This window comes from Nicotiana tomentosiformis, chromosome 2 (assembly GCF_000390325.3).
Source record: "Nicotiana tomentosiformis chromosome 2, ASM39032v3, whole genome shotgun sequence".
Lineage (NCBI taxonomy): Eukaryota > Viridiplantae > Streptophyta > Magnoliopsida > Solanales > Solanaceae > Nicotiana > Nicotiana tomentosiformis.
The window spans coordinates 51157031-51173235 of NC_090813.1; the positions used below are offsets into that span (position 1 = coordinate 51157031).

The following is a 16205-nucleotide window of genomic DNA, read 5'->3' on the forward strand; positions in this document are numbered from 1 at the left end:
AAAATCCTCTTTTGTATACCAAATGCACACAATATAATTATATTTCAACTTCAAAAGTGGATCCACTTCACAAACTTTAAATATTACTAACTTATCCCTAAAGAATCCAACAACCAAAAACTGCATTTGCTTTTCAAAACCAAAAGAAGCCGTATAGAAGTACTCCTTTCTAACATGAGTTCTAACTCATCGCATCTGTTCCTACTTCCAGAAAAAGAAAAAGTGTACTCCTTACAGAGGTGTAGCACATTCAATGTGCAAATCCCAATGAATTGACAATACAACGAAATAGATATCAAAAAGAAAGGAAAAAAAAGGGTCAGTGCACACTAATGTCACTTATACTTTCTCCTCCTAGTTGAATATTCTTCGGCAGATAGATTTGCTGACTCTCGTAGACAATATCAACCATGGAATAATACCCACCTGCAATTGCAATAAACAAACAGTTCAAAATGTCATTCAGCCAAAACACAAGCAGCTTTGGTTTTTTTGGTGATATGTTACAAGTGCTGCCTTTTACGCACATCAGACTTGGCCCAATATAAAGAACCAAAGGTACAATAAGATCCAACAAGGTAATTCTCTTCAAAACTCACGATAAAATAGGAAAAGAAAAGGACTGTAGATCCTATTAATCATATGTTATGTATGGGTTGGATGGACTGGACACTGTATGATCACAATAATATACTTGAAGAATGTTGACAAATGTTAGCTTTCCGTAGGAAGTGAGGAATGACGAAAACTGCAGGGAAAGAGTTTCCTAAATTCTTAGGTGCTTCTCTGAAAGCCCCAGGAAAATATAACGATACCTAGTGAATAAATCTTTTAAACCCTTTTCTTTTACTCTTTTTTCTATTAAGTTAATAAATAGGTAAGGTTTCCTTGAGCCGAGGGTCTATCGGAAACAGCCTCTCTATCTCTATAAGGTAGGTAAGGTCTGTGTACACACTACCCTCCCCAAACCCCATTTATGGGAATACACTGGGTTTGTTGTTGTTGTTGTTTTAATAAATAGGTAAGGTGTGGGATTTAAGCAGAGGCTCAAACCGTAAGACCTACTCTCACAGGGCTGCTTCGTTCAGTCATTATTTCCCCAAAAAGAAACAAATCGACATTAAAGAAATATTCGCGACTAATCATTACCATAACATTTTCATTAGTAGGACCTCCAGCTCGCCAAGACAACATCTTGCCTGCAAAAGTGGAAGAACAGCAGATCAGTATGTCACTGGTAGATTGCTCGATGGAAATAGAAACAAGGATATCCCTAAAAGCCGGCGAAAGCAATCAAATGTACATTAGTCCATAAACCGCAATGAAAGACACAGCAAAGCAAATTGGCAAATGTGTACATTATAAGCATGCATCACATTCATGAAATGTCATGCAGATATGACTACAGCTCAAAAATCTACGAATTAACATCATTACCAAAAGGCTGTACAAGCTGCTTAGATATTGAAGCCACAGGAATACGCCAAAACCAGATAACCAGCAACAAGTACGTCAAGACCTGTGTGATTAGCAGGTGAATAAGCATATTACCACTTAAATGAAGCTTGCAAACCACTTAACCCCATGCATACCTGCAAAATAGTTAGGCCTTTTGTGTATGTATCATATGACAATTTCGTCTCTTTGCTGCGAATTGCTTGATCTGCAACAGAGAATGATAAATGTGTAAATTTATTGATAAATTTCATGTTGAGCTGAAAGAGTTAGTATGCTGCACCTTGTCCTCTACATTTGAAACGCTCTTGCATTCAACTCAATCTAGTCTTTTAACTAGTCAAATTACTATAGAAAAATTGAAAAGATCAGCTAATAGTACTGGCATAGTCTGAAGTGCTTCCAAGTATTCCTTTATCTCGTGGTTTCATATCCATGGTAGGCTGAGTACAATGGACAAGATTTACATTTATTTGGAACTCATTGCAGAATGCTCGTTCTTTGCTTTGTAATGCTATTGATAATGAGGATCGTCAATTCTTTTAAAGTAATCTTTTCCGTCACAAATGTAATTTGGTGGGATATGATGACTGTTCTTTTGTCTACAAGAGGCAGCATAAATCTGGGCACAATCTGCTAAATTTGGGCATAAAATTCATGGAAGACGAATCACTTCATTAAGTGGGTGAATAACTTGTCCCTGGCAGTAACCAGTAAGTTCTATCAGCAATGTTCTATTCCCTATAGCAAGAAAACAGCTGAACGTATCATATCCGAATATACAGAAGTCAAGTCCAATATTCCTTCTAAAAGCTACTATATCAAGCCAGGGCAGCACAGCCATGTAGTATTTGTCATTCTAGGTATGGATTATGAGTAAAGTACTAGTTTCTATTCTAAAGAAGATAGAATATAAGCGATACTTTTGGCAAGTTCCTTCTCCTTGGCTGTAGCTAACCTCCTCAGTTTTGCAGCTTGTGCAAATGTTGACGGCCTGAAATATATCCGAAGGCACTAATCAATTTTCAATACCATAGAACCTCCCTAATGACATGATCAGTTTTATTTACCATATGAAAAGAGAAAACTATCATGTGCCCTCTGAAAACTCCACTTTCTAGTTTCATTATATATTACTAACTATCAACCCACTTATCAATCAAGTATAACTACGGTAACTCAACATAAAAGAAAATCTTTGAAAATTCACGGCAAAGAAAAATCAAAATGAAATCTGGCTTAGGATAAGCTCTGACGTACAAAGAAAAGATACTAGTAGTAATTTATATGACTAAGACTACATATGCCCCAAGGGTGCGGCTCAGCGTTTAGTGATGTTGGATTCGACCATGGGAAATCATGGTTCAAATTCTAGCAATACCAGCAAAGACAAAAATCTCTAGGTGATTTATTCTCATCTGTTTAACCCTTGATTTAGGTACCTATACAGGTGGGAGTAGCAGGTACCCTTGATTTAGCTGGCCTGACACTACTGTTATTAACAAGAAAAAGAAAAAACTAGATGTGAAGTCTGATTACTAAACAAGATATCACTTACTGTGACAAGGCACTTGCCTCCTTTAGCAGCTGCTTAATTTCTGCACGCAGCTGCATATCCTCGGAGCTTGTGGAACCTTTCTGAAAAAAGTTTAACAGTTTATACCATAGAACAACATCAATTGTAGATCAAGCCATTATTTAACAAATATTAAGATATCTATGATACTTATAGAACAAACAAAATCGAATTGACTCAAGCCTCCACATTGAACAAATCAATCATTAACATATCGACAGATGTTTCATATCTCTCAAAAGCAAAAACTTAAAAGCTGCTATTTCACCAAATCAAAATTAAGATTTTAAAAAAAAAACTGATATTCATTATCGAGTCATTGTGAAATTAACTTAAACCGAAAATTGTTAAATAGAAAATTTAAAAGGAAAATTGTGATATAAAGAACATGAAAAACATAAGAATAACCTTTTTATTGATTTCGAAATAGCGGGAAAGGAATTGCAAAGCTACGACAATAAGGAATATCATCGGCGCGGCTATTGATCTCCCTACTTTAGCCGTTGATTCTTCCATTTTCGTCGCTGCTGTTTTTATGGTTCGAATTGCTCTTTTCTGCTTTACCTATTTTGGATTTCCCGATCCGTATCAGTTGTCCTCGTCGCCTTTGGAACCAATATGAGCTTGGATTTCCAGCTTTTTTATCTTTCTCTTCTCTCTATTCTCCTGGTTTTTCTTTTTTCTTTTTTATTTTTTTTCTTTTCGGCCCTTGCTTTTCTTCTTCTTTTTTTTTCTAGCTGTTAGAGGTGTTAAAGAAAAAAAAATAAATAAATAAAAAAAAAAAAGGAAAAGCTGGACCAAATTAATAGCACGCTTGGCCAAGCTTATCAATAGCCCAAAAGTGCTTCCTTTTTTTTTTCTCAAAAATATTTTTTTTTCTAACTTGAGTTGTTTGGCCAAGCTATTTTGGAGAGAAAAAAAAATTGGAAAGAAGTAGAAATAGTTTCTGAGAAGCAGAAAAAAAGTAACTTCTTCCTAAAAGCAGAAGCAAAAACAGTTTTAACTTTTTCTTCTTACCAAATATACCCTTAATAAAATATAGTATATACCAAAATAATCGTTAAACCTAATACTTAGGATATTAATGTATAAATATTTTTTATTATTTTTAGGATAGCTTTCTAATATATAGTGACTTTAGGGGTGAATGCTTTTATATTTGTTGAATAATTTTTAATATATTTAACTTATATTAAAAGAATTAAGTACTTTTAAATTTTATTTTCATATTTTACTTAAATAAAATAAAAAAAATTAATTATTGCATGTAATAACAAATTTTTAAGATTATTTATTTACTTATAATATTAGCTATTAAGTAAATCTATTCATGTCCTTATTCATAATTTGATACTTAAAAGCACTTTCTGAAAAGTTTGGCCAAACAAAAATTATTGATCAAAAGTGCTTTTCAGAATGATTAGCCAAACACAAATTGCTTATCTCCAAAAGTACTTTTTTCAAAAGCACTTTCAAAAAAAATACTTCTCAAAATAAGCTGAATTCTTCAGCTTGGCCAAACAGGCTATAAACCTATTTAAAACAAATGATGTGCTTGGATTGATTTGTTTTATGGTAAATATTGGAAAAATTGACAAATTTTAATTTGACTTGGTATCAAACAAACAAATTACATAAAACGATTCTGCGCACTATATATATATATATATATATATATATATATATATATATATATATATATATATATGTTTATTTGTATAGAATTATTTTTTTTAAATCGAACAAATGATTAATTATTACAAAATATGTATCTATTTTGTTAGTTACATAAGTTATTATGTGGAATGACAGAACAAACAAGTAGTAAGATATGTTTTCATTTCTGAAGTTGGCAAGGCAGCGATAATGAGTGGAGCAAGTGCTTTTATTCCAACTTATAAAGATTATAGCGAAATATTTAAAGTGGTGCAACTTATTGTGATATTATGATGAAATTTGTGAAAAAAAATGGGGAAATCAGAATTGAGCCAAAGAACCAATTTGATTTTATATCCCGCTAAATAAAAATGGCTTCATATGTGTTGAGTGTGTGAACAATGTCTCACATAGAAAGCATAAAAGAAAAAGAAGTTACTTATAAGGAGCTCATAGTATTAAAGCCAATACTTTGACAAGACGAGTATGTAGATGACGGAGTAAAGGCATGTGGCTCTACTTAGTGCCTTTGCCCCTCTATGAGCTGGTTTACTATCTTTACCCATAACTTCAAAGACTATACACAGTCTCTTCTCTGTGTGCGTGAACAAAGTCTCACATGACAAGTCAAAAAAAAAAAGAAATTACTTATAAGGAGTTGGTGCTTGTTTCACTCTAGAAAATAATTTTTTCTTATCCAGACACGTAATTTTCTGAGCTCATATGACTCAGGCAATCACTTTTCACTAAATTTATGGAGTCATTCAAAATACAGTCATGTGTCACATATAAATGAGAAGACTTAACTCCTCGAGCCACTACTAATGAGCACGTGGTGAGCTTCCATTGGCCATTAAAGAGGGCATTATGATAACCTTTACCATGTAATATTTTTGCGAAAATCATATGAAAAGGAAAGTCTATAGCATTCTTAACATTCTGAAGAACTAACATTGTATAAGTATTGGTCTTCAAACAAACTGTGTCAACACCAAATACCTTAACCTCACTAGCATTGCCCATCTTTAATACTCCAGAGTTAACAAGAGTATAAGATGAGAAAAAGTCTTTTCTTGGTGTAGCATGTAAGGTAGCTCCATAATCTAGTTACCAACTTGTCTCATGTGATACCAAATTGATGATGTTTTCATCATAAGCAAAGAGAAGGTCATCTCGAACAGTATCAACAATATTGTTCTCGTTATTTTCAGTTTTCTTTCCTTCTCTAATGTTCTGCTTCAACCTATAGAAAAACTTTCCAGTATATATCCTTTTTTGCCATGTTGCACGAATAATTTTGGTATTTGGATTTTGACTTACTTTTACTTTTACCTTTACCTTTACCTTTATTCCTCATACTTCTTGTTCTATCTCTCTCCCAGTCTTATGTAACCAAAACATCTGCATGTGAGGACAAACCTTACGATTTTCTTCTTGCTTCCTCATTCAACACAGACTCTTGGTGTCACACCCCAAACTTGGAGAGCGCGACCGGCGCTCAACCGAGAGAACCCGGCCGAGCAAGCCTCTTTGATTACCTTCTACCCAAACTCATCTATGAATAAATAGGAGATATACTCCATTAATCAAATACCGAGAAGATTTTATTAACAACTTCCTTTTCATTTCCATTAGCAGTTTCATTCATAATTTCCAAAATATTACGAGTTTATAGAATTAATGAAAATAAAAATATGATTTCCAAATATCAACATTTCCAGTTCAATTCTCAATTTCAACCATAACCCACAACCTGTCTACGGAGCCTATAAGTACAATAGAAGAGTAATAGGGAAATGCCGGCAATAAGACCACGGCTATACCTCAAAACACAGTGCGTGAGAAACAAAAGATACATGACCTCCGAAATGAAGGGGGTTCACCAAGTCAGCTGAAGAAATTGTACCGCTATCACAGATAAATATCGCCTGCTGTGGATCCACATGCATCCATTAAAGATGCAGCGCCCCCGGCAGATAGGACGTTAGTACTGTCGAATAGTACTAGTATGTAAAGCTAAAAATTCTCTTTCAAAATAGAATGACTATATAAGAAAAGATAACACATAGAAACAACAAGTCACAATCAACAATATCCAATTGTCCAGTTAAAACATAATAATTTTCAAAATACGAACTTCATATACAATTTTAGTTGGGAGATCATTAGCACCGATATACCACCGTCTTTGTTAGCACGGAGTCTGATCACACCCGATCGGCTAGGCCATCTCCCCACGAATAATGTGGTTTGACGAGTGAAGCGAAAGAAATTTATTACCAAGAGTAGTACCACCATATGCGCAACATGGCGTCCGATCTCCACCCGATCAGCTAGGCCGCCTTCCCACATGTGGGTTGACTTTTCCAATCCACAATTGTTACTAGTTTTATCCCAAATTAAGGGGAATAATATCATAATTTTCTCCAATATTTTAATTCTATCCCAAATAAGGGAAATAATCACAATCCACCACTATACCGACATGTGTAGTTTCATGTGTAGGCCTTATGACCCACCCTTCATCGGTTTTGCTAATGATGCTCCCAAAAATATTTTTTATTTGATTTGCACACAAAGGTAACATAAATACAATTGTACTCGCCTCAACAACTTTCACATTGTATAAATTCTTATTAGTATTTCCAGACACTCACAACAATAATATTTCCTTGGCTCATTTGGCCATTCACAATAATATTTATTCCTGGCACGGTGACCGTATTTCATATTCCACAGTTTCACCTCTTTCAATTTCAAAGATCACCATCAAATATCAACATATATAATATTCCAGCAATCATATAACTCAAATTTATTAGTAATGGGAACTTTAAACGCAAAAGGTTTCTTCCCAAATAATGGGGTATACTGACCAGCAATACAAGCACACATCAAAATCATAAGCAATCAATACATCATTTATTCTTGCAATACTCCTTCCCATAAATAATAATATACAATTTCAACACCCGAGTATGTAAGAACTCGAAGCATACTGGATATATTTATAAAGCAAAGCATTAGTTAAAGCATACACTTATGAGCATGAATTTAGTACAAACGTTTTTAGGCAATTATATTTTCGAAATCGTTTCTAAACAATTGAGTCGAGGCGCATTTCATATTCTTTATCGTATTTTCTCAGATCATTTTCACTACCAGCCACAATCATAACTTAAATTCTTTTCACGTTGGCCACACACTATATCCCCCAATTCAATTATTTCATTTCCAGCCACCTTTATATGTTATCAACAATAAAATATTTCCAATCAAGACTTTAGGTACATATACGAGCAATTAAGAGTTAAGAATATTGAGATTTTCTCGCACAATTTGGCATACTAACTTTCATTTGAAATACGATTCAAAGTCATAACATTTTAATACACAACCCATACTTTAAAACTCACGGGAACATTATGGAATTCGATTCTAAGAGATAAAGTTTAGCCAACATACCTCAATTGAGCTTCCTTTAAACTCTAAAACATTTCATAATTCTTAGCACTTCGATCTATTTTACAATTATAACAAGTTGGACAAAAAATTAGGAAGATGGTCATGATTCTAGCTCATTTGAACATATTATCAAACACTAGGTGTGCATCAATGTTCTTAAGGCCCTTTTGTGAAAGATTCCATCATTCCCCAACCCATTCTCTACCATTTCTAGCTCACAACCTTCCCGCATATTTCAAGAATAAATGCATGCAAGACAACAACCCCAATACCCAAAAATTATCTCTTTAATTATCGCATTTTTTGTAAATTTTTGAAATTGAGAGTTAGGGCATAGATTCTTACCTTTAGGATGAAGACTTGCTTTGTTAATCCTTACTGACTGAGCAAGAATTGATGGATAATAGGTTAAAGGTTACTCCCCCACTCTAAGAACTCTCTCTCACTCTAAAAATATCAGAAATGTGCTCAAAATGGGCTATGGTATAAGTTTTAATGAAGAAGGGCCGGGTTTAAAAATTCCCAAAAAGGAAGCTCCGGGACAGGATATGTGCGACCACAGAATGGATATGCGGTCCGCATATCGGCCGCACAAATTGGGTGCCAAGACTGGAAAGAAACTTACTGGGTCTGCGGTCACTATGCGGCCTCGTAGACCTGTTATGCGATCGCATAATGCGCCGCAGAACCTCCCTCCGCAAAACTCCAAGGCTGATTGTGCGACAAGAGTGCGGCCCGCAAAATGGTTATGCGGTGGCATAATGGGCCACAAAAATGACATCAAAATGACCCAGAAAAACTGCCTCACTCTCCGATCATTCTGCGGCCGCATAATGGGTCGCAAAAATGCCTATATCTGCCAAATATTTTCCTTCAACTCCCTAACGAACTGTTCAATCTAAAAAGTCCGAAATGAAGAATTTCTACTATTATTAACCTCTACGCCTGCCCCGATATCACAGAACCCCAATTTTTAGAAAAACTTTCACGGGGCCTTATACTTGGCTTATTCTATGGTCACGCCCAACTCTAATCCTAAAAAGGATAAGCGGTCGCTACAAATATAATCCGGTTTACAAGTCCGGAGTCAAATCCCACATAGAACTAAGGCTTAGCTATAGTTGTTGACTACCACTAAGAAGACAAGTTTGAACAATTCCTAAGTTATAAATATTAAGATTCTTATATTTAACTAATTAACTAATAAACTAAAACAGTAAATTAACAACTAAAGATACTAAGGGTTGGAGACTAAATTCAAGAGGTCTAGAGTTATGATTTTTCCAATTGTCGGAATCATTCCCGCTATGTTTCCTATAATTTTGCCTATGTATTCTCTACTGATCGTGAGTACTTTAGGTGCCGTGATTCTCTCTCGAGCAACTACAATAATTGACTAGGCATATTCTCTCGAACTACGCTAGTTGGCTTTACCAAACAGCTCACTATAACCACGTCAAAGTTTTGTTATTTCTAAACCTACCTTTAAACCCGATGTATTGATTTCTCACATACGTTAGGAGTGACGTTGTTCAACAACCACCTAAATATGTATCCTTTCTCAAGCAACACATAATAAATAGGCACAGTCAAACGATGGCCATTCAATCAACTGAAATAAGCACGTAGTTGAACAAATAGACAAATTCAAAGGTTAAATTATATTAAAACATAACAAGAATTCATCCTCCAAGAGGTTCCATCAAAACCTTAGATAACAAATTAGATATTCATAATAGTATGCATAACTACAATACTAGAATTCATAACCAATAATAGAAATAGGAAGAAGGAAGTGAGAAACTTGTAGAAGAATTCTCCGCATTATTCCTAGTGTGTTCTTACCTCCTTAGGTCGAATCCCCAGTCTCCTTAGCCTCCTTAGGTCTAAATTGTGTCAAAAATATGTCAAAAGTACTCAAAATACCGTTTTTCATATATATATATATATATATATATATATATATATATATATATATATATATATATATATATATATATACCAAGTAGGGTCGGGCCCAAATAATTATACCTTCTACTACGCGAAAAAAGGATATTTTTCCAGGTCACGACATCCGCGGCCGCGGATTTGGCCGCGGATTTTGGCCAGTTTCTGCCTCACATCCGCGGCTAGTGCGTGGCCGCGCACTTGTTGCGCATTTTCACCCTGTTATGTTTGGAATTTGGAAATATGTAAAACATGAAAGTTATAGCTCTTTGAATTAACTTTCTAACCATATATTGTGAAGCTCAAATGGAGTTCTGAGCAAAAAGTTATGTGCATGTTACTAGACAGTGCGCAATATGCCTAATCGATTCTTCGTTCGTTCTTAACGATCAAATTTGATCCCCGAACACGATCCCGGCTTAATTACTTGGATTGTTACTCAGACTTCAAAGCTCCAAATCACTTGAATTCATTCTCTAATATCTACATAGTTCTGAATCACTCCTACAAGGCATAAAACACACAATTAGTGCAAAACACTAGTGATTAAAGCTCAAACTCAATTAAAGTGCAGTAAATTAGAGTGTAATAATCGACTAAAATACGTAATTATAGCCTATCATCAGTCACCTTACCACCAAGAGCTGAATTTATCAAAGAAAATGTTTCTCAAGAATCTTACAGTGTTAAGAAGCCAAAATCCTTTTATCTCATAATCAAAATTGACTCCCGTTCCAGACAGCTGATCAATAACACCTTGAAAATTATTTATATGATCAAGAATAGGTCAAGCCCTCACAGTTTTTTTCGAAAGGACTCATACCATATTAAGAGTATTCAACTCATTATAAGTAACTTTTTTTTCTTTCTACTTTTCATGTGAGACTTTTTTTGCACATATCCAACAATTTACGTATTTGAAAACTACGCAAAAAATATTATAGGTCACAAAAAAATTAGTAATTTGATATATTTAAAAGGCATATGAAAAAGATCTCAACCAAAGAAAAATTTATTTGACTCTCGAAATTCAAATACAGTTACATAAATTAGGACAAAAGGAATAGTATTATATTTCACACTATTAGGTATTTTTCCATATTTTCTTATCATATCTGTTTTTTATATCTCTTGAAGGAAAGTAATACATTTACCATAATTTATTTTACCTTTTACAAAAAAAATTTATCTAGTCCTTTTTTCTTGGAAGAAAATATTTTGGACTTCTATAAATTAAGAATCCTCCTTTCTCATTTAATAGCATTCACAATGTAGTCATAAGGGGTTTGAGAGTCTTGTTTGGGAGAATTTTTGGGGCAAGTGTTAGCTTGACACTTGTGCGTGCCTCTTTGTGAGGTTGTTCTCTCGGTATTTTGTACTCTCTTTTGTATAGTAAATTGATCATCTCTACTTGTGGATATATGTCAATTGACTAAACCACATTAAATACTTGTGTCTCTTTTGGTATATTTTTCTTCTGCTGTCTGATTATTGTTAGTGAAGATATACTTTGCTAGCTTCCGCATAACGCCCAATTATTTTGATCCTAACATAAATTGTATTTCAAAAAAAACTTAGAAAATTATATATCTGAATTTACAGTCAAAATTAAGAAATTTATCTTTCGAAATTCAAACTATATCACATAAATTGGGATAGAGAAAGTAATACATAATAATACATGTATGAAGAGGACGTCATTAGCGAGAAAATAATGATTGAAGATATAAGCTATTTTTTCATGATCATGGATTGCGGGTTTATAACAAGAATAGTCATTAAGCATATGCTTGTGTTGCTTCATCTATAAATGAGCAAACTAACAATATATATCATGTACTCCATAAGATGACTGTCACATAAAATGCAAATGTTAGAATGGATGTCCGATCATATAAAGCGAGACAAGATTAAAAATGATCAAATTCAACACATAATGAGATCCATGTGGAGATCTCATGAAGGAAGACCACACGCCAAATAAACCTTTCATCCGTTCACGAACCAAGTAAATTGCAAGAACTCCAATGACTAATGAAGGCAATGGAGTTCAGCTTAGAAGTAGAGGTGCATATAGGTCGGGTTGATTTGAATTTTTCAATTATCAAACCAAATCAATAGTGTCGGATTTTTAAATTTATAAACCAAACAAAACCAACAAAATCGAATTTTTCAATCTCGTTTTTTCTCGAGTTTTTCGGATTTTCTTTCCGGTAAAGTCTTCATAGCATAAAATATGTAACTTGTGATCCAAATATTCTTAAGTCCTAGTAAAATATAACCACATATAATGTATTTTTCAAGAAACTAACATAATAACATGAGATTATTCATAGCATTATGCTAAAATATTAAATAACAAAGATAAAATAAATATTGCTAATTAATAAACCATAATAAAAATTAACATAATATAATCTCGGTTTTTCTCGAATTTTTTGGATTTTTGATTTTTTCCCCATAAAATCTTCATAACACAAAACGTAAAATTTGTGGTCAAAATATTTCTTTAATCCTAGCAAGACAGAACTATATAAGATATTTTTCAATAAAATAACATAAATATAAGATGAGTCATAGCATTGTACTAAAATATTCAACAATAAAGATAATAAAATCGCATAAAATAAATATTACTAATAAGCCATAATGAAAATAAATATAATTTAAAATTATGACTAATAGGTACTATTACTTACATGACTAACCACTAAAGGAAAAATAAGTTATACATTTTATCTAAACCATGGAAAAACTAAAAAATAGATATTCAATACTATTTTCATTCGTAGTACAATTGAATGTATTTTATTAGTATTAGTATTAATTTGATTTTGGTTTAGGATTTATTTGAGTTACTAATATTTATGGACTATAAAACTTTTTGGAGCATCCAAAACTTATAAGCCCAAACTTGAAATAATACGTTAAAATATAAAACTATGAAAAAACCTAGAAATATTTATAAACTATACTACCATAAATATTTTTATGTATTAAATATATTTAAAACTTCTATACATATAATGTCGGGTTGATTTGATTTTGGTTTGACTTTTTTAAGTTAAAACCAAACCAAACCAAATACGATCGATTTTTTTTTCCAACACCAAATCAAATCAAAACAAATCATAGTCAAGTTTTTTTTCTCGATTTGACTCGTATTATCGGGTTGGTACGATTTGTCGGTTTTATTTGTACACCCCTATTTCCACATACAAGATGCATTATAATAGTTCTACATGTGAGTTAACACTCAATTTTTTGATGAATTACATATTTTAGTGGCAGCAATTGACTGCATTTCGAGTTAGTTGACTTCAAATATTAAAAAGAACTTGAAACGCAATCCGCTAACGTGATAGTGCTATTCTCTTATTTCAACTTGATCATATGACGCAAATGTGGAACGGGATATGAATTTGTTGTGTTCGGATTCTAATTCTTTTAAATTATTGCATTGTAAATTAAAAATTTATGTATATTTAATAAATATTTTAAATAAATAAAATATTTAGATTAAAATTACTGAATTCGGTCGAACTCGTACCTTGACTTCGGGATCACGTTTGATGTAAAAAAGGTGTATTGCTAGTCTTACCATTACCCAATTGTAAATTCAGAATGAACTAGCATGTTAATTAAAATATTAGTTTTAGTATAAATATATTTATTGGTAGCAAAACAAGAACAACTGGCGTTGTAGATAAAAATGGAAAATGAGACAATATATATATATTTTTCAATTGCAAGAAGGAAAATGAATGGAAATGAGAGATTCTTTCAGCTAGTGAAATGACTAGACTAACCCTACCACTCGTGGTCTAAGCATCAATTATTCCCCTTGTCGAGATTTGTTTAATAAACCCACACCGCCCCTTTACAGAACCGTCATAATAAAAAAGGTTAACTCTGTCATTACACCACAAAACCCACCTACACGTGTGGATCAAATTACTAAAAGCCCCAGACTTACAGGATCCTGCCACGTGTCTTAATCTTTCCCTCTCAGGCCATCCAACGGCCACAATCCTCCCCCACAACAAACACAACGAAAACACAAAGCCAAGAGAAGCCAAAACAATACGAAAGAGAAGTAGCGAACAGCGCCACATCCAATAAACAGAAGCGCGCGGATCGATGACGTGGCAAAAGAATTTTCGAAATCCCGCCCAAACCAGCCCCCGGACTTCAAATTTCATTCTATGATTTGATTTTACACTGTGCAAAATTCTTTTGCAGTCCCTCACTTGAAAGCTTCTTATCTCTCGCCCCTTCGCTCACCCAATTCACTCACAACGCACCAAAGGAATATACATCTCTTTGTTTTTTCTCTCTAGAGGTAACGTAACCCTAACGACGCTGACTCGGCCGAGTTTTCACCTTTTCCGCCGGTTCAGTACCGATTCTCACCGGTTTTTGCAATTTCGTTGCAGGTTTCGTCATGAAAGGAGGTAAATCTAAGGCTGGAGCTGATTCCAAGTGAGTTTTCTTCTCTTTTCGTGTTATTGTTTCAGATCTAGGTCTTTAGGTGCTTCTATGATTGATTTTGTTGGATTAATTTTGATTATAATTTGTTTTTTTGATGAATTGTTACAGGCTCGGAGTAAGGAAGAAGGCTACCGAGACGAAGAAAGCGAAGAAAGCTGCGAAGGATCCAAACAAGCCTAAGAGGCCTCCAAGTGCCTTCTTCGTTTTCATGTACGCTTCTAATCGCTGTTCTTTTTGTTGATTTTTTCTGTTTAAACCAGCTGTATTTAATTGTGTTCCTTCTGTTTTTTGATGAATAAAGGGAGGAGTTCAGGAAGACGTACAAGGAAAAGCACCCAAACAACAAATCTGTTGCCGCTGTGAGTTATTCTTCTTAAGCAAAACCTTATTTTACGCAGTAGCCATCGGTTTTTCTGTTTACTTTTTTTTTCTTAATTAATGTTTCTATCGGTATCATTATAGGTTGGTAAAGCTGGTGGAGACGCGTGGAAAAAATTGTCAGAGGCTGTGAGTAAAATTTATATTCAAATTGGTTATGATTTCATGATTTTCAGTAATTGAGTTGTTTACTGAACTTTGTCTGTGCTTGTTAATGTGATTTAGGAGAAAGCACCTTACCAGGCAAAGGCTGAGAAAAGAAAGGCTGAATACCAAAAGAACATGGATGCCTATAACAGAAAACAGGTTAATATTTTATCCTACTGATGTAACTAAAGAGTGAGAAGAGTGTGTGTGTGTGTGTTTGTTTGTTTGTGCTCAGCCTTTTGGTTTCATTTTTTTTCCGGTGCAACACAGGCTGGTGATGCTGAAGAGGATGAATCAGACAAGTCAAAGTCTGAGGTTCATGATGATGATGACGAGGACGATGATGGAAGCGAAGAGGTTTGCCTTTGCATTTATTAGTCTAATTTACTTTAGTTAAATTATTTTGGTGAATTATGGAAAACTTATTGTTGAGTTTTGTTCATATTTGTTTTACAGGAGGAGGATGATGATTAAAAACTGAATAGCTGTTGAATTGCAGAAAATTATGGCAAAGTTGATGTAGGAATCCCTTTCAGCCCTTTCCTTGATAAATAGATGCCCTCTTTTTAAGGTTTCCTTTCTTTTTCTTTTTTGTTTTTGGGGGGGTTTAGTTGGGACCGGGATAAGGGTAATTTAGATGAGCTGACTTGATAGCTCGAACGGCTTATGTATTTTTATTTTGGTGGTGTTTAATGGAAAATTCAGCTACGGATTTCCTTTTGTTGGTAGTATCATATACATTTCATCTAATCCGTTTCGTGATAATGCAATGGTTTGATGGCAAATACCTTTTGTTTGCGTTTGTTATTGTATTTCTTTATGGCGTTGGGGCACGATCTTATTCTTCATGATATAACAGGTTTGCAAAAATATCTCTTACGTTTGGTCTTTAGAGAAAAACGTGTTTTATCTTTCTGGTTCTCTTTGTTGGTTTAGGCGGTGTCTTGTTAAATTTTGTCTAGCCTTTTTGGTGAAGTGTGACTACTATTGTCTAACATGTCTGTAATCTGATAATACAATCCTACTTTGTTTACTTTTCTAGAGTCTCGTTTCCATGTGCTGTCCAAATTTTTGTAGAATGGCTAAATGA

The 16205-nt window shown here is 33.9% G+C and overlaps 2 protein-coding genes across 2 annotated transcripts; one reads left to right on the forward strand and one right to left on the reverse strand.

Annotated features, from left to right (window-relative positions):
- Window positions 1-23: 23 nt before the first annotated feature.
- Window positions 24-3840, reverse strand: LOC104093253 (protein GET1). The gene is made up of 7 exons (XM_009598979.4): window positions 3440-3840; window positions 3014-3093; window positions 2379-2449; window positions 1593-1663; window positions 1438-1519; window positions 1150-1199; window positions 24-426 (listed from the first exon to the last, which is right to left on the reverse strand). Exons 1-7 carry the CDS (start codon window positions 3545-3547, stop codon window positions 355-357), a joined length of 534 nt encoding a protein of 177 aa, XP_009597274.1. The 5' UTR covers window positions 3548-3840; the 3' UTR covers window positions 24-354.
- A 10469-nt stretch (window positions 3841-14309) lies between these two features.
- On the forward strand, window positions 14310-15900 carry LOC104087767 (HMG1/2-like protein). The gene is made up of 8 exons (XM_009592330.3): window positions 14310-14441; window positions 14536-14581; window positions 14699-14800; window positions 14892-14949; window positions 15053-15097; window positions 15194-15274; window positions 15386-15472; window positions 15572-15900. The coding sequence occupies exons 2-8, from the start codon at window positions 14544-14546 to the stop codon at window positions 15587-15589; spliced, it is 429 nt and encodes a 142-aa protein (XP_009590625.1). The 5' UTR covers window positions 14310-14441; window positions 14536-14543; the 3' UTR covers window positions 15590-15900.
- Window positions 15901-16205: the final 305 nt, after the last annotated feature.

Excerpts from the sequence above, each read along its gene's own strand:
- LOC104093253 (XM_009598979.4), bottom strand. The coding sequence starts at position 3,547 with ATGGAAGAATCAACGGCTAAAGTAGGGAGATCAATAGCCGCGCCGATG. Across the intron at positions 3,094-3,439 it reads ATTTCGAAATCAATAAAAAG|AAAGGTTCCACAAGCTCCGA; the intron begins GTTATTCTTATG and ends AACTTTTTTCAG. Across the intron at positions 1,200-1,437 it reads GCAGCTTGTACAGCCTTTTG|GCAAGATGTTGTCTTGGCGA; the intron begins GTAATGATGTTA and ends CCACTTTTGCAG.
- LOC104087767 (XM_009592330.3), top strand. The coding sequence starts at position 14,544 with ATGAAAGGAGGTAAATCTAAGGCTGGAGCTGATTCCAA. Across the intron at positions 14,582-14,698 it reads AAGGCTGGAGCTGATTCCAA|GCTCGGAGTAAGGAAGAAGG; the intron begins GTGAGTTTTCTT and ends GAATTGTTACAG. Across the intron at positions 14,801-14,891 it reads AGTGCCTTCTTCGTTTTCAT|GGAGGAGTTCAGGAAGACGT; the intron begins GTACGCTTCTAA and ends TGATGAATAAAG.